The sequence below is a fragment of the Puma concolor genome, chromosome A2 (genome assembly GCF_028749965.1).
Source record: "Puma concolor isolate L17-30 chromosome A2, mPumCon1.1.hap2, whole genome shotgun sequence".
Taxonomy (NCBI): domain Eukaryota; kingdom Metazoa; phylum Chordata; class Mammalia; order Carnivora; family Felidae; genus Puma; species Puma concolor.
The window spans coordinates 118,233,848-118,253,131 of record NC_141668.1 but is presented as its reverse complement, the minus strand read 5'-3'; the positions used below and the strand labels follow the sequence as shown (position 1 = coordinate 118,253,131).

Here is a 19,284-nt window from a genome sequence, read left to right as displayed (position 1 = left end):
TAATAAATGCATAGCATTTCTGTTTCTCTTCATAAAGCATTCTCTGTCAGTAATTGGCATCATGAAATCCTTTTTTGTATCTCAGTGCGTAGGGAAACAGGCATGGAGTGGCATCCCCATTTTAGAGATGAGCAAACAGGCTCAAAAAGGTGAAGTGTTTTGCCCAGTGTTTCCAAATTACTCCCAGTTATGTGTCAATTCCCAGTTATTAGTTTCTTCTGCCCAGTTGACTCGAGCAGAATTGTGATTTTGGTATGTGGAAAAAAAAAAAGATATAATATCTGGTTTTATAATTTTTTTTTTTTTAATGTTAGAGAGCACGAGTAGGGGAGAAGGGCAGAGAGAGAGAAAGAATCTTAAGCTTAAACAGGCTCCATGCTTAGTGCAGAGCCCAACGCGGGGATTGATCCCACAACCCTGGGCTTGTGACCTGAGCTGAAATCAAGAGTCAGACGCTCAAATGACTGAGACAGTCAAGTGTTCCAGTATTTGATTTTTTTTTTTTTTTAGTTTATTTGTTTACTTTGAGAGAGAGAGAAAGAGCACAGGTGGGGGAGTAACAGAGAGAGGGAGAGAGAGAGAATCCCAAGCAGCCTCCTCACTATCAATGCAGAGCCCGATGTGGGGCTTGAACTCAAGAAATGTGAGATTATGACCTGAGCCAAAAGTCAAGAGTCGGCTGCTTAACTGACTGAGCCACCCAGGCGTCCCTGTAATATTTGATTTTTTAAATGCAGTTATGTGTTATGCCATAAGAAGTTTAATTAAAATAGTAAAGTGTTGGGACTTCTATTCCATAATCGGTTATCTCGATGTTGATACTATTTGCTGTTTTGACCTGAACTCTCCCACATCCTCTAAATTATAGTTGCACCCATTTTGCATTTGGATGCCTGATTGTACACTATACAGTGACTTTAAGGAAAGAGATAGAGACTTGTTCTATATTTTTGGTATTCCAGTAATACAATTACATTTCTTGAACCCAGATCTTTCTTTTTTTGAAGTTTGGCCTTCTAAATCCTGCCTGTGTCCAATAGAGGAAGAGGAAATTAACAGCAGCAAATTTAGTTAGATTGATAGCTACATGTTTCCATATGAAGCTGTTTCTCATCCGTCATTTGCTCTATATCACTGACATATATAGAAACAGAAACAAAGTTACTGAACATGTGGCCAATAGTTGGAAATGCCATCAACTCTTGATTACCAGGGATAGTGAAACAGAGCATTTCCTTCAATCCCTTTGGCAACTTAGTGTGTCCTGGAGAGTGAGGTCAGAATATAAAAGGGAAGAAAAGATCCTAGAGAGTGGAATTGATCAGGCAAGACTTGCTGCAGGAGCTAGTACTTGAGCTGAACTTTGATGGAAGTGAAAGATCTCCCTTGATGGGGAAGACAGGAGGTCACTCTCAGTGGGTAGCACCAAGAGGGAACCAGAAAGGAGCTGGGAGCAGTGAGGGTGGGACAGCAGCTTTAAGGTCTGCTGAAACCGGAACTTTTTTTCCCTCTTCTTTGATTCTTTTTTATTATTATGACAGGAATCCCAGACGTCAAGAGACAGAAACTGATGAGCGGGTTTCCTGGTCTTATTTAGTGATGCTTCCAGCTCATTATCTAAAGTGAGGCTTCTCTGCGCTGGAAGGGCCCTCTTAGCAACAGAACTGGAAAACAGAAGGTTTTACCCTCAACTTGGAGCAAAGCCTCTGCAGACTACTGGGTGACTGAACCTCAGATGGGAGTGTTTTGACCCTTCTTTTATGGATTCTCATAGGATGGGAATTAAAAGTCTTGGTGGCTCCCAGCCATACTCTTTTATTACCCTGTCTGGAATATTGGGCTAGCTTTCTCTGAGTATTTGAGAAATCAGGACACATGTATATTCTTTTTTTTTTTTTTTTTAACATTTATTTATTTTTAAGAGAGAGAGAGAAAGAGAGATAGAGACAGAATCCAAAGCAGACTGCAGGCTCTGAGCTGTCAGCACAGAGCCAGATGCGGGGCTTGAACCTATGAACTGTGAGATCATGACCTGAGCCCAAGTCAGACGCTCAACTGACTGAGCCACTCAGGCACCCCAGGACACATGTATATTTTAAAATCTTTTAGAGTAAGTATAGTTTCTAAACAACAGAGACTTTAAATAAGTGATTTGCAGACACTGCATGAAAACACATAAGCTAAAAAAATACAGAAGCTATTTTTGGGGGGTCAGGTACTTAGTTCCTCATATCCTTATTTAAGAATAGACAAGAGTTGGGGCGCCTGGGTGGCGCAGTCGGTTAAGCGTCCGACTTCAGCCAGGTCACGATCTCGCAGTCTGTGAGTTCGAGCCCCGCGTCAGGCTCTGGGCTGATGGCTCAGAGCCTGGAGCCTGTTTCCAATTCTGTGTCTCCCTCTCTCTCTGCCCCTCCCCCGTTCATGCTCTGTCTCTCTCTGTCCCAAAAATAAATAAACGTTGAAAAAAAAAAAAAAAAGAATAGACAAGAGTTGTAAGCCATGAATCTCTTCTTCTCATGAAATGTAAATCGTTGCATGGTGTTGTCAGATCTTAGACCCTATGAAAGGCATTCTCTAGAGTTGTCCCAAATTGGAGTGTTCTGGAGAAACTTAAGTGCCTAGCTAGGGGGTATGGGTTTGGTCTAGTAAAGAGTTGACAGAAAATCTCAGCAAGAGAACAGATACTCCTAAAACCATGTCTTAAGAGGAGATTCTACCATCTTTGGGGTGCCTGGGAGGCTCAGTTGATGAAGCATCTGACTCTTGATTTCAGCTCAGGTTATGATCTCGCAGTTTGTGAGTTCGAGCCCCGCATTGGGCTCTGTGCTGATAGCACAGAACCTGCCTAGGATTTCTCTCCCCCCCCCCCCCCCCGCCCCTCCCCACTCGTGCTCTCTATCTCAAAATAAATAAATGAATTTAAAAAAAGATTGTACCATCTTTGTCCAGTTGTCTGCATGTCACCAGTAAAGTTAACCTAGCCTTGTAAAACAGTTAGGTGAGGATAATCATGTTTATCAGGGAAGGATCCATATCTGTATATTTAAAAAGTCTTTTTTATTTCTCTATTTAGCAAATTCCCCCAGCACCTTTACAGTATTTATAACCTATCAAAATGTAATGTGTACACTTCTCAGGACCCTGTATTCTTACTTAGAAGGTGCAGTATGCTTTATGTAGTTTGTTGCAGTGCTCAAATTCATTGTGATGGTATCTTTTTGGGGGTGGGGGTAATTTAAAACACATTTTCAAATCCCTTTAAGGTCAAATTGTTTGTAGGGGAAAATATCCTTGTACCTTTTATAAGCTGCTTATACTCGTAACACAGATTAACTTCCCAGCACATAAAGGGAATACTAGAAAACCCTTGCATGATTAAATATGCCCCCGGAGGATTAAGTTTTTCCACATATTTTTGAAGCCAGAGCTATGAATAACGTTTCAGCATTTAACTTTCTGTACATCCTGATTATGGGGGAGGCTTTCACTCCTACTGCTCTTGCTGTTAGTTTTTCTGCTTTTCAGATTTGTAGCACTGCGAATTATCTGTGGAAACATGGGCTTGAAATCTGAAAGGTTAATTAAGGTCCAACATAGTATCGTCTCTGGAATTATTCCAGTTTTTTTTTTCAAAGTTTTTGTCCATTTTTCCAACCTGTTCTTCTTTTACCTTACTGCACACCTGGCACAAAATACCTAGTTGGTGAGCTTAGTCGTTTAGAAATAAGTGATCACTAAGCACACAGTATTTATCATTTTGAAAAAGATCACTTAATTTTCATGCATTTTTCCTAAGATAAATTCTGGTTTGTAAGCAATCTCTTTATTCCTGAGGGATTCAGTTACCAAGTGCCTTTTTATCCAGGCATTGGGTGGTCAGATTAATTTACTGGAGCTAATCAGCCAAAGGCTCAGCTTTGTGTGCCTTGAGGCATTCTGGTCACCCCTTGCTCCTCCGTAATCCCTGTGTACCTCTTCCCTGCAGGTCTTAGGTTAACCTTCCTTGGCTTCTTTCATAGGTATTCAGCAGCCCCTTGATTTCCTTGACGTCTGTGGTACCTTTATCCTGTCCCCAAGCTTACATAGGTCCTTAACCATATTTCCCCCCCAAACTTCTATTTTCTGTCCTGAGCAGGGGCCTCCACTTCCTTTCTCACATTCCCCACGCAGCTGTGCCAGACCATCACCACCCTCCTCAAGCTCTGTGGTCCACCTCATCCCCTTCTCTGGCAGCGGATGACCATGCTGCCTCCTGTCAGACTCCAGAACTTGTCAGCCCCCAGTTCCCTACTCTCCTAACTCACCACTACAGCTGCTTTGCTTCCTGTGGCTGAAGGAGGGCTCCCCTCTTTGCTCCAACTTCATCAGGCTTTAGAGTTCTTCTTCCTCTTGCACAACCTTCCCCCAGCATTAGGGGGGAAATAGGGATTTTACTATTATTTAAATAAGTCACGCATGCCCCTGGTTTTAAAAATTCAAGTGGTATAAAAGAATTTACAGGGGCAACTACTTGACGCCAGTTGTATGTGTGTGTTCTTCCAGAGATCTTATATGCATGAACAAGCATACACACAGGTCACATTTCCCTTTCTTCCTCTTTCCTCCTCTACCTTTATTTCAAAAACATTAATACTAGATACTTGGTCTGTACATTGCTTTTAATATATCCGTATGTCTTGGAAATAGGTTTATATCAATACTCTAGAGCTACTCTGTTCTTTTAATGGATCTAGACTATGCCCTTGATTGTAAATGCACCATAATTTTGTTAATCAGCCCCCTATTAAAGAGTCATCGCTTCTCATCTTTTGTTGCTGCAGTGTTTCAGTGAGCATGATTACACGCTGATTTTTTTTTTTGCCCATGGACAACTGTATCTGTGTGAAAGGTCTTTGAAGTGGAATTGCTGGATCGAAGAGTTTATACATTTTTATTTCTGAGTGGATGAATTTGTAAACTTAATTAACTAATTAATTAATTATGGAAGCTTTGTTCACAACTGCCAAAGCTTAGAAGCAACCAACATGTCTTTCAGTGGGTGAATGGATAAACAAACTGTGGTACATACAGCAAAAGAATATTACTTACCACTAAAAAAAAAAAAAAAAAAAAAAAAAAAAAAAAAAAAAAAAGAGTTATTGAGTCATGCACAGACATGGCAGAACCTTAAATGCATGTGACTAAGTGAAAGAAGCCCATTTGAAAGGGCCACAAACTGTATGACACTCTGGAAAAGGCACCATTATGGAAACAGTAAAAGGGTCAGTGGTTGTTAGGCTGGGGTGGGTGGGAGATGACTAGGCAGAGCACAGGGGATTTTTAGGGTAGTGAAAATATAATGATTGGTATATATCTATTCTTCCCCCCTCCCCCATTTTTCTGTTTCTAGTATTACTGCTTTTCCAGCCTTTCTATTCATGTGTAATTGATTTCTCCAATTTCTCTTCAGTGTCTGCTATCTTTTTGATACATTCATCTCTTTATTTCCTCTGAGTTTTGACACAGTTTCTGAGATATTCGGCTTTACTGTTTCCTTTCTAATTTTCACAATTCCTGTGATCTTTGAATTTTTAAATATGATAATCATTTTTTTTTTCCTTCTAAGAACTCATATTGTTCTGTCAAGATTGTGGGCCTTTAATCTTATTATTGAAGAAAAATATATATACAAAAAGGTACTTGATGGCTTTTTACAAAGTACACCAACATCCAGATAAAGAAACAAATAGCATTCCTTGTGCCCCTTCTATGTATAGTTCCTCCGTGGGTAACCACTCTCCTGACTTAGATTCATTTTTTGCCTGTTCTTTTTTTTTTAAGTTTATATATATAAATGTAACCATACAGTACATATTGCTTCCCTCTTCTTTTGTTTAACATTATGTTTGTGAGAGTTATCTCTGTTGTTGCATGTAGATATAGTTGTTTTCATTGCTAAGTAGTATTCCATTGCATAAATATACCAGTTTGTTCATTCATTCTACTATTTTTTTTTTTTCAACGTTTTTTTAATTTATTTTTGGGACAGAGAGAGACAGAGCATGAACGGGGGAGGGGCAGAGAGAGAGGGAGACACAGAATCGGAAACAGGCTCCAGGCTCTGAGCCATCAGCCCAGAGCCCGACACGGGGCTCGAACTCACGGACCGCGAGATCGTGACCTGGCTGAAGTCGGACGCTTAACCAACTGCGCCACCCAGGCGCCCCACATTCATTCTACTATTGATGGACATTTGAGTAGGATCTAGTTTGGACTGTCATAAATAGTGCTACTGTAGACACTTTGGGTCTTCTGATGCATACCTGAATACATTTTGTTATTGGTACATATATCTAGGAATATAATTGCTTGATCATAGGGCATGTAAGTGTTAAAGACTCTAAAGTAGCTCTCCCATTTTGCATTCCTGTGAAAATCCTGGTTGTTCTACATTCTTGCCAGTACTTGGTAACTTCTTTTTAATTTTAGCCATTTTGGTGGCTTAAAGTAGGAATTCCTTGTGGTTTTAGTTTTCGTTTCCCTAATCACTTGTAATGTTAAGCAACTTTTCATATGTTTATTGGCCATTTGGATATCCTCTGTTGTGACATGCCTGGTGAAATTTATCTTTACCTATTTAAACTATTCTGTTATTTAAAAACATATGGCTAGCCAGTAGATCACATTTCCCATCAATTGGTCCCTCTTTTCCTTTATCCCTTTTAATTTTTTTCTTGGCTCTTCTCTGGCCTGTAATTTTTTTTCCTAAGAAGTGAAATTTAGAATCAGGTAACCGTAGCTTTTCTAGAATTTTTAGTAAGTTTGCCTGAAACTTACATTTTATTTGAGAAAAATTATCATCTGAATTGGAAGATGATATTGTCATTCTTTCCAAAAAGGGGGAAATGGTAAATACTAGGCCCTCCCAATGTTTGCCCACCAGAGTGCATAATTATCCTCATATTTAATTTCTAGTTTTAGTTTCATTCTTGATAGGTGCTTGTAGAAGTGAAAATTTTATAATACGCTTTTAAATCCTACAACACCCTTTTTAAAAAAATTTAATGTTTTACAGGTTCTTGATCAATATGAACGAGAAGGATTTAATTTCCTAGCGAAGGTGTTTAATTCTTCACATTCCTTCTTAGAAGACTTGACCGGTCTCACATTGCTGCATCAAGAGACCCAAGCTGCTGAGGTAAGAATAAAGCAAGCTTTCTGTACTGAGGACTGATGTGTTTGAAACCTACTTGATATTCAGATTTATGGAAAAGTAAGGAAGTGGTTAATTAGGATTTTTTTTCCCTTAGAACAAACATCACTAAATAAGTCTGCTAGTTATCAGAGGAGAATGGACCTTCTGAAATTGCTGTATGTTCATGTGTGCAGATTGTTGTATAGTAGGTGCCCAATGTACATAATTAAAGGGAGTATAGCTTACTGATTTTCAGGCACCTCTGGTCCTTTCTGAAGAACACCATTCCTGTAGCCATTGGAGAGTTGGCTCTAATGTCCATAGCTCAAAATGTAAAACAGGGAAGACTGGGTTCTGGCCATGTTCAGAGAGAATATGCCTGGCTTTTATTTCATGATTGGATGCATCTTCTTAGGCCACCAAACCCTACCATGAATGGCTTCTCCGGTCACAACCTGAGATAGTTATGCTTTGCTTGTCAATTAGAATGTATTGCAAATCTTAATTTCCTGTGAAGAAGTTCTTAGGAAAAATGGTCTGTCTTAGCATTTCCACAAGCTACATAAGGAAAACCTTGTGTGCCTGTGTCCTGCAGGAGTGGAACACTTGCAAAGAGGCCTTTAGTCCTATAGTCCTATTTATTGATTACCACCCCATTCCCACCCTTGCCCCGGGTTGTGTGTCTTCACTGTTGGGACAGGCCCCAGTGGTCACTGAGTAGACATTCAGGCCCAGTACTGGACTAGCTGGTGGCAAACTAAAGCTGCTGTTGGGCAGACTGGGGCTAGCCTTGAGTAAGGGTGGAACTACCAGAGTCCAATCCTTGGACACTCTCAGCAGACTGAGGTGAGAGTTGTAGGCACACCCGAGAGGCAAGATAGTACATCTCTAATACAACTTTTAACACTGAAATCAGTTCTGGGGTACCTGGCTGGCTTAGTCGGAAGAGCATGTGACTCGATCTGGGGGTCCTGAGTTTGAGCACTGCTTGCCATGGTATCCTCTGGGCAGTCAGTAGATACAGTACCCAACTTACAGCCAATAGTTAGACCCACACAGAGTCTCTCAGCTTCAGTCTCAGAAGATGAATGGAATCTTTGCTGAACTTTAAGAGACTTTGAGATTTTCCCCAGAACTGTGATTGGTTCCCAGAGGGTTCAGAATGTTATGGTGGTCATGGCCACTGTATTATCCTTTGAGCAGCACTGTACTGCCTGATGATAAGGGAAAAGTAACTTACAGGTCTTTTCCACCATGCAATTGTTTGACTAGTTGGCTGGGGGAATATTTCTTCCCAGATAGAAACAATTCATATACTTCTCTTTTGTTGGCTAGATGAATTGCAACTTGAAATTGACCCCAAATCTCACCTTTTAAAACAGAGCAGATGCTAGGATAATGGACAGATTCCTTGATAAAATCTGGCTTGTTTTGCATTTGAGTTGCATTAATAGCCTTTCAAAGAAGGAAGAGAAGGGGAAGTTTAAGAGAGCAAATAGTGACTAAATAGATGGTGGGGCAGCAGGGGACATGGTTTCATCCACAAGCCTGAGATTGCTTTTTCAAGTTTTCCTCCATTAAATTATATTTATAGGTTTGGAATCATAAGCCACACATCAAATTTTTGATTAGAGATGGTAGACTGTTTGGCTTGTGAGCCAGATATGGCTTGCAGGTGTGTTTTGTTTGGCTTGCCCTGTGTGTTAAATCCTGAATAAACTCAACATTTAAAACTTGTGAGTTTTACATAAAAATCTGAATTTTCCCATTTCTAACTTCTTTGAAAAATCAGATCTGGTGTGCCGAGGCCTGCATTTCTTAATAGTGATGGCTAGCTGGAATCAGGATACAAATTTTATAGTTAAATAATGTATTTTATATGAAATTTATTTTGCAGGAAAAGGAAATCTTCTACACTTGTTCCTTACCACCCAGTTTCCTTCCTAGAGACAAACACTGTTGTTGGTTTTTTGCCCAAAGGTATTTTCTAGGTGATATTCTCCATTTAAATGATGCTCTTGAGCTAATGACCCTTCCAGTATTGGAATTTGGAATCATTATCTTGGAATTTGGAATCCTTCCATTCATTAGATTGTCTTTTACTTTTCTAGATTGTTTCCTTCGCTGTGCAGTAGCTTTTTATATTGATGTAGTCTCAACAGTTTATTTTTGCTATTATTTCCTTTGCCCCAAGAGACATATGTAGAAAAATGTTGCTACATCCCATCTTAGAGAGATTACTGTTTATGCTCTGTTCAAGGATTTTATGTTTCAGGTCTTGTATTTAGTTCTGTAATCCATTTTGAGTTTATTCTTGTGTATGATGAAAGAAAGTGGTCTAGTTTCATTCTTTTGCATGTAGCTGTGCAGTTTTCCTGGCACCATTTGTTGAAGAGACTGTCTTTTTCCCGTTGTATATTCTTGCCTCCTTTGTCAAAGACCAATTGACCATATAGTGGTTCATTTCTGGGGTTTATGTTCTGTTCCATTGATCTTCATGTCTATTTTTATGCCAGTACCATATTGCTTTAATTACTAGCACTTTGTAATAGAACTTGAAATATAGAATTGTAGTACCTCCAGTTTCGCTTTTCTTTTCAAGATTGTTTGGCTATTTGCAAACTTTTCTGGTTTCATATAAATTTTAGGATTGTTTGCTCTAGTTCTGTGAAAAATGACGTTGGTATTTTGAAAGGGATTGCACTAAATCTATAGATTTCTCTGTGTAGTGTAGACATTTTAACAATATTTGTTCTTCCAACCTATGAGCATGGAATGTCTTTCCACTTCTTTGCATCATCTTGAATTTCTTTCATCAATGTTTTATAGTTCTCAGAGTCTTTCACCTCCTTGGTGAAGTTAATTCCTAGAGATTTTATTGTTTTGGGTGCAATTCTAAATGGGATTGTTTTCTTATTTTCTCTTTATGCTGCTGTGTTATTAGTGTATAAGAATGCAACAGATTTCTGTACATTGATTATGTGTCCTGCAACTTTACTGAACTCATTTATTAGTTCTAGTAGGTTTTTTTTTTTGTGGAATCTTTTGGGTTTCTTACATAGAATATCATATTCATTACAAATAGAGTTTTACTTCTTTTTTACCAATTTGGATGCCTTTATTTCTTTACATTGTCTAATTGCTGCGGCTAGGACTTCCAGTACTATGTTGAATAAAAGTGGTGAGAGTGGGCATCCTTGTCTTGTTCCTGACCTTAAGGGAAAAGCTCTGGTTTTTTCACCAGTGAGTATGATGTTGGCTGTGAGCTTTTAATAGGAGACCTTTATTAGGTTGAGATATGTTTCCTCTAGACCTACTCTGCAGAGGGTTTTGTTTTTGTTTTTATCATGAATGGATGTTATACTTCATCAAATGCTTTTTCTGCATCTATTGAAATGATGATATGGTTTTTATCTTTTCTCTTATTGATGTGATGTATCATGTGGATTGTTTTGTGAATATTGAACTACCCTTGCATCTGGGAATAAATCCCACTTAATTGTGGTGTGATTTTTTTTCTTTTAATGTATTGGATTCAGTTTTCTAATATTTTGTTGGGGATTTTTGTATTTATATCCATGAAAGATATTTGGCTGCAATTCTCTTCTCGTAGCATCTTTTTCTGGTCGTGGTATCAGGGTGATACTGGCCTCATAGAGTGAATTTGGATGTTTTCCTTCCTCTTTTATATTTTGGAATAGTTTGAGAATAAGTATTAACTCTTCTTTAAATGTTGGGTAGAATTTACCTGTGAAGTCCTGTATTTTTTTGTTAGGAGGTTTTTGATTACTATTTCAATGGCTGGTAATCAGTCTGTTCAAATTTCCTGTTTATTCTTGCTTCCGTTTTGGGAGGTTCTGTGTTTCTAGGAATTTATCCGTTTCTTCTGAGTTGTCCAATTTGTTGGCATACAGGTTTTCATGATATTCTTTTACAATTGTTTATATTTCTGTGGTGTGGTGGTTGTTTCTCCTCTTTCATTGGTGATTTTGTTTAATGGGGTTCTCTTTCTCCCTCTTTTTAATGAGTCTGACTAGAAATGTATCAATTTTGTTGATCTTTTCAAAGAAACAGCTCCTGGTTTCATTGACTTCGTCTATTGTTTTTTTAGTTTCGTTATCATTGATTTTTGCTCTAATCTTTATTATTTTCTTCCTTTTGCTGGGTTTGGGTTTTGTTTGTTCTTTTTCTAGCTTAGGTGTTAGTTTAGGTTGTTTATTTGAGATTTTTCTTGCTTCCTGATGTAGGTCTGTATTGCTGTAAACTTCCCTCTTATAACCACTTTTGCTGGGGACGCCTGGGTGGCTCAGTCGGTTAAGCACCCGACTTTGGCTCAGGTCATGATCTCATGGTTTGTGGGTTTGAGCCCTGCATCAGGCTCTGTGCTGACAGCTCAGAGCCTGGAGCCTGCTTCCAATTCTGTGTCTCCCTCCCCTGTCCATGATGTGTCTCTGTCTCTCAAAAATAAATAAACATAAAAAAAAAAAGAACCACTTTTGCTATATCCCAAAGATTTCGACTGTTGTTTTCATTTTTACTTGTTTCCATGTAATTTTCAATTTCTTCTTTGATTTCTTGGTTGACCCATTCATTGTTTAGTAACATGTTATTTAAAGCCATGCGTTCATGCTCTTTCCAGATTTCTTTCTTGTGACTGATTTCTGGTTTCATAACATTGTGGTCAGAAAAGATGTATGGTATGACTTCTATTTTTTTTTTAATTTGTTGAGACTTGTTTTGTGGCCTAATATGTGATCTGTTCTGGAGAATGGTCCATGTGCACTTGAAAAGAATGCATATTCTGCTGTTTTAAGATTGTATGTTCTGAATATGTCTGTTAGATCCTTCTGGTCCAGTGTGTCATTCAAAGCCATTGTTACCTTGTTGACTTCCTGTTTGGATCATCTGTCCATCAGTGTAAGTGGGGTGTTCAAGTCGACTACTATTACTATGGATTATTTCCTTTATGTTTGTTATTAAGTGTTTTATGTATTTCACTCTTCTAAATAGGACTGTGTTTTAAGGTAGTGCTCAGCAGAGGACCTCATAACAAGAAAACTCATTGCCTTACATTATTTTACATTACTGTGAAAAATATGTATGTGTAAATAAACGTATATATCAAAAAATATATACATATCTGTGTGGAGGTAGAGTTTTGATTTATATATTTGATTCCCAGTGCATTAACAGGTATTGAGTAATGAAAATACAAAATTCTGCATCCTGTATGAAAACATCCCAATTTATTTATTTTAGCAATGCAATCAAGAATGCTCAGTTCTCATCTTGGGCTGTTTTTATACCTCAACACTCAAATTGCAAAAGATTCAACCAGATAATTATATATGATTGTATACTTTTATATATTGTTTATAAAATATGTGTTTGTACAAATACTGTTTTTTATGACAAGAATTACTGAACATCTTTAAAAAATTTGATAGCAAAGCCCTGTGCTGGTAACTGAATACAAAAGTTAATGAGATGAACTCATAGTCTAATATAAGAAACAGATGTAAATAGTGCATTCTAATATCATCACAAGTATTTTAGCCATTTATATATATTAAGTGCTCAGAGAGCAGTTACTCCTGCCTGGGGAGTAGCACGCCAAGGAAAGCTTTATACATAAGGAAACAAGTTTGCAGTTAAATTTTAAAATTTAATTATTTTTTAATTTAATTTTTTATTGAGCGATAATTGACATACAACATTATATTAGTGTCAGGTGTTCAATGTTATGATTTGATATTTGTATATATTCCAAAATGATCACCACAATAATTCTAGTTAAGATCCATCACCAGTTAGGGGTTTTTTTTAGTTTTTTTTTTCTCATCTGGCTTTTTATAATTTTTTTCACTTAAATTTTAGTTAACATACCGTGCAATATTAGTTTTAGGAGTAGAAGTCAGGACTCACCACTTAAATACATCACCCAGTGCTTATCACAACAAGTGCCCTCCTTAGTACCTATCACCTATCTAGCCTATTTCCCACCCACCTCCCTCTGTCAGCTCATAGTTTGTTATCTATCATTAAGTCTCTTGTGGTTCCTTTCCCCTTCCTATATGTTCACCTCTTTTGTTTTTTAAATTCCCCATATGAGTGAAATCATAAGGTATTTGTCTTTCTCTGAGTGACTTATTTTGCTTAGCATAATACTTTCTAGTTCCATCTGTGTCATTGCAAATGGCAAGATTTCATTCTTTTTGCTGGCTAATTAATATTCTACTTTATATATGTACCACATATATACCTCCTTATCCATTCATCAGTCGATGGACATTTGGGTTCTCTCCATAGTTTGGCTATTGTTGACAATGCTGCTATAAACATTGGGGTGCATGTACCCCTTTCAATCTGAATTTTTGTATCCTTTGGGTAAATACCAAGTAGTACAATTGCTGGATCATAGGGTAGTTCTATTTTTGGTTTTTTGAGGAACCTCCATACTGTTCTCCAGAGTAGCTATACCAGTTTGCCTTTCCACAACAGTACAAGTGGGTTCCCCTTTCTCTGCATCCTGTGTCAACACCTGTTGTTTCTGGTGTTGTTACTTTTAACGATTCTGACAGGTATGAGGTGGAGTCCTGTTGGCTTTTATTTGTACTTTCCTGCTGATGAGTGATGTTGAGCATCTTTTCATGTTAGCCATCTGGATGTCTTCTTTGGAAAAGTGTCTATTCATGTCTTCTGCCCATTTCTTCACTGGGTTATTTGTTTTTTGGGTGTTGAGTTTGATAAGTTCTTTATAGATTTTGGTGTTACATCACCAGTTATTTTAAACGATGAGTAGGCTATCTTTAAAAATAAAAATGGGTAGGGATGGGGCACCTGCTGGCTCAGTCAGTTGAACATCTGACTTTGGCTCAGGTCATGATCTTGTGGTTGGTGGATTTGAGCCCTACATTGGGCCCACTGCTGTCAGCATGTCAGCGCAGAGCCTGCTTTGGATCCTCTGTCCCCCTCTCTGTGCCCCTTGCCCGCTGTGTTCTCCCCAAAATAAATAAATACATAAAATAAAATAAAAATAAAAATAAAGTAAAATAAAATAAAATAAAATAAAATAAAAAGAGTAGGGAAAGAGAAGGGAAGTGGAGGAGGGCATTCTAGGCTGAATAAAGGTCTCAGAGGCTAAGAGTCTTTAGTGTGTTACTCAGAATCATGAGCATGCAGTTGGAGCCAGAATTATCTGAAATCAGATGAGGTGTCCTTTTTTAAATTAAAAAAAATTTTTTTTAATGTTTATTTATTTTTGAGACAAAGAGAGACAGAGCATGAACGGGGGAGGGTGAGAGAGAGAGGGAGACACAGAATCTGAAGCAGGTTCCAGGCTCTGAGCTGTCAGCACAGAGCCCGACGCGGGGCTCGAACTCACGGACCTCCAGATCATGACCTGAGCCGAAGTCGGATGCTTAACTGACCGAGCCACCCAGGCGCCCCAAGGTGTTCTTTTTTAAATAACTGCTTTATTGAGTTGTAATTTATATACCATGAACTTTACCTTTTAAAAAAATGTACAGTTCAGTGGTTTTTAGTGCATTCAGACTTGTTGTGCTACTCTTACTACTAAGTTTAGAACATTTTCATCACCCAGAAACAAACTTCGTACTCACTCAACAGTCACTCCTCATTCCCCCTTCCTTCCAGGCCTGGCAACCCCTACTGTACTCTCTGCATGGATTTGCCTATTCTGGACATGTCATGTAAATGAAATCAAACGATATGGGGCATTTTGTGTCTGCTGTCTTTAACTTGGCCTGATGTTTTCAAGGCTCATCTATGTTGTAGCAAGATAATTCTCCTTTCATTAAAGAAAGAAAAGTTTTGATGCTATTAAACAATCTCCTAACCTTTTAACATCTGTGGTCTGTCTCCCAAAATACAGACCCTTTATGAAGGAAGAGTGCAAAGCTGATCCTACCTGAGACCACAAATCCCTTTCTTTTCATCAAAGGGAACAGAGAAGTAATGGATTAGAAGATACATTCAAGACAGATTCACCCAGATTTAGTGAGATTGGCTAATGCAACCCAATTGTTTGCACCCATTTTTCTTCCATCATCAAATAACCCCAGATGAATGCCAGTCTAGGTTACTAGTGTAATCATAGTGCTGTTGAGATTGAGATTAACAGACAAATCACCAGTTTGTTTTCTGTTGGAGAAGCGGTTGAGGTGCAAGGTGCAGAGTGGGGACTGGATAGTGGTGATGGGGGCGAGGGGCAGACAGATCAGACTTACAAAATGAGTTTGCTTCGGGGTGATTTTGAGGTAATGGAATAAATGAGTGGAAATGATTGAATGATATTAGAGTTAGGATGGTGATAGATCTTGGAGAACAAGAGGAAGACTGGGCTGCAGTAAAAAGATGTTTAAATGAGAAATATGTGTGGTATATTAATTTTATCTTGAGTTGCAACGTTAAAAATACCCCCCTCATAAATGTTTTTGCAGTGTTATGTTTCCTAATGAAGGGGTCTTGGACAGAGACCCATGTCCTTTGTAGCCCATCTAGCTGCCAAATTATAGTTACATTCTACCCGTGAGGTATTAGAAAGCTCCATGGAAGAAAGCCCTCCACTCAGCTTTTTGCCTTCTTAACATGTTGCCATCCAAATAGGGAATTTTGCATGAAGTTCTGTTCTATATGTGTGTGTGTGTGTGTGTGTGTGTGTGTGTGTGTGTGTGTGTGTATGTATATACACATATATATATGTATATATATAATTTAAATCCAGGTTAGTTAACATAGAGTGTAATAATGGTTTCAGGAGTAAAATTTAGTGACTCATCACTTATATATAACACCCCATGCTCATCCCAACAAGTGTCCTCGTTAATGCCCATCACTCAATTAGCCCATCCCCCTACCCAACACCCCTCCAGCAGCCCTCAGTTTGTTCTCTGTATTTAAGAGTTTCTTATCGTTTGCCTCCCATTCTGTTTTTATATTATTTCTCCTTCCCCACACCTTCTTTATCCATTCATCAGTCGATGGACATTTGGACTCTCTCCATAATTTGGCTATTGTTGATAGTGCTGCTATAAACATGGGGGTGCATGTGTCCCTTTGAAACAGCACACCTGTATCCCTGGGATAAATACCTAGAAGTGCAATTGCTGGGTTGTAGGGTTGTTCTATTTTTAGTTTTTTGAGGAACCTCCATAGTGTCTTCCAGAGTGGCTGCCCAGTTTGCATTCCCACCAATAGTGCAAAAGTGTTACCCTTTCTCCTCATCCTCACCAATATCTGTCATTTCCTGAGTTGTTGATATTAGCCATTCTGACAGGTGTAAAGTGGTATCTCATCGTGGTTTTGATTTGTATTTCCCTGATAAGGAGTGATGTTGAAAAGACACATCTTTTCATGTGTCTGTTAGCCATTTGGATGTCTTCTTTAAAAAGTGTTGTTCATGTCTTTTGCCTGTTTCTTCACTGGTTTACTTGTTTTTTAGATGTTGAGTTTGAGAAGCTCTGTATAGATTTTGGATACTAACCCTTTATTGGATATATTATTTTCAAATATGCAAAGTTCTGATCTTTACTTTCAAGAGCCTTTTTGAAAATGGATTTGGGTACTTAGAGATTGATCCCAGTCCCTATTGCTCATCCTTGTCTATTTATCCCAGTTGGAACAAAAGGAAATGGCCTTAAAATTGATGAAGCACAAGATGTCTAAGTCATGAAGCTGTTGAAGTGCTTACCAAATGCTTTTAAAATTGCTGAATTTGTTGAAGAAAGGCTCAGTCTAAATCAAACGTGCAAATGACTTAGCCATCTTTTCATAAAATTTGCTGTGATTTATCTTCTGTGGAAAATGCCAAATAAAAAAAAAGAAAATGCCAAATAATTTTCAAATCTGGTCAAAGAAAGACTGATTCATAACACAGTTAATAAAGCAAGCTATATACTTGAGAAATTCAAATAACAAAATTCCACAACCTAATTTTCCTGAAACACTTCATTCTCATTTTTGAAGGTTTGCAAGTTCTGTGATTCCCGGATTAATTTTAGGCTATGTTTTCTTCCTTTGCCTTGACTATATCATCAGTATGTGATGCTGTGTCATGCAGTTATGATTTCAGGAATGCAGTTAAAACACTTCATTAAGATAATTTGCGTGTTTATCGAGTGTTTGCTAAGCAGAACTATGTTCTGCAGAATCAGGATTAATGAATGATTCTTAAAAAAATAAACTTCAATGTAAGAAGTTTAAGATGTACAATCACAAACAGGCTGACAGAAATAAACAAGGCTGAGCCAAAGGGTTGACTCTGAATTAAAACTCAGATTCTGACTCATCTACTACAGAATTTGGAATTCTAGAAAATAAAGTGCCCATTTCTCTCATAGCAGGAAAGTCATATGAAAAACATTATAGTCATGTGATATGACTTCATTGGCATGACAGTTTACTATTCAGCAAAGTAAATAACACAATTAACAAGTGTTTCTGCTGGGCCTTTTACACTTAGACTGAGTTTTTGGCCTCTCCCCCTCACAGATGGTTTTGATTTGGTTCCTGTGGAATATTTTTTGTTTTGTTTTGTTTTGTTTTGTATTTAACAACAATCAGATATTTATGTACAGCTTCATCAAGAGACTCTGATGACAAATATGCCTTTGGAGGCCAGTAGAAGCTGTGGGAAACCCCCGTGTCAGCACTTAGACCTGTTTCCAATGGAGAGAAATCACTGTGCAGACTGACCTAGCCTGCTCATGAATCCAGTTCTCTTTTCACAAAGCCTTCTACAAGCCCACTTCCAGCCTACACTGACTCATCCTGAGACTGTATCCTGCCTTGATTTTTCCTTATGCAGCAATCCCTCGAGACACAGCCTTGGCCTTCTCTCCTAATTGAGGGGGAAAGGCAGAAACAGCAGGCAGAAAGCCATTTAATTCTTAGATTGGAAACTGGAGCCTGGTTTTTGAAATAAGGCTTGGCAGCATCCCTTCAGAACTCACTTTATAAAATGAATCCCTTTTATTTGCTGTCAGAGTTATCTACATGGATTTGAGATGTTTAGATAAGTTGGTGTTGAGGAAGGATCCAATTGGAGGATAAATAATGAAGTTTGGCCAGAATCCCTCCCCTCCCAAAGAGCAGTCTTGGATGGTATAATCCACTTGGAGGTCTACAGGAGAGAGAAGAGGATCATACATGGTAAAAGCAGAGTTAAAACAGTTAATATTAAGTAAGAAATAGAACATGGTTGCTGCATCCTTCTTAAGTTTTAGACCTTGTTCTGCTAGTGTTCTCCCAAGTACTTGGGTGAATAACTTCAACATTTTGTACATCAGCTTCCCCACTTAAAATAAAGAGATTGAACCATTTGTGAAATCCTGTTTTTAGCTCTAATAATTCAGTGGTTTTGTTTCAAATTTAGCTGGTATGGCCAAGAAGTAAAAAGATAGCCAATTTTTATGTCAGAATGTTTTAAAATGTATCAAGATGATTACTTTTTATATATTTTATAACTATTCTTTGATATCTATCCTATCTGGGTTGTCATTGCTAAAAACATGTTTTACGTTCTTTTGAGATTTAGATCTACTTTGAGCCATAAAATTACATTTCTCATGCTTTATTGTTGGTTGGTGTGAATAGCAGAATATATAAATCCAATATGGTATAAGCCAGCCTAATAACTTACATCATTGGTCCAGTCTTGATGCCCTGGACTTTTGGCTTTTTTTTGAAGTCTTCCCACACCATAATTGAGTATGTTCCCTAAATCTGCCACTCCCGGCCTCTTGGTATAGCTTTTAGAGATGAACTCCAAAGCCTTAAGTAATGGCAGCATCTTTAGAATGTTGAATGCATAATATCCAAGAATTTTCTTTAAAAATAAGCATATTGCATTATAATACTTAGAGTGAATGAGTAGCCTGAACCCTGGCATGGTGAGAAGGCCTGAATCCACATACCAGCTCCAGCAAGGAGCTCCAGTCCCAAGACTGCTGCCTTTCAACTATCTACATTGTGCAGGGCACAGCCATGTGCAGCAGCCCTGTGTGAGACCTTGGGTCATCTACCTAGTTACATTGCGTTTTGTTTTCTTCATTTGTATAATCGGATCGGTAACTCCTACTCCTTACAAC

At 38.2% G+C, this 19,284-nt stretch overlaps 1 protein-coding gene across 3 annotated transcripts in view; it reads left to right on the top strand.

Annotated features, from left to right (window-relative positions):
- ATG7 (autophagy related 7) overlaps window positions 1-19,284 on the top strand; it is a 248,701-nt gene that overhangs the window by 113,867 nt on the left and 115,550 nt on the right. For all 3 annotated transcript variants that reach the window (XM_086697414.1, XM_025921265.2, XM_086697416.1), the window contains exon 18: window positions 7,055-7,177. In XM_086697414.1, the coding sequence (XP_086553540.1) occupies window positions 7,055-7,177 (123 nt within the window). The remainder of the gene's footprint in view (window positions 1-7,054; window positions 7,178-19,284) is intronic.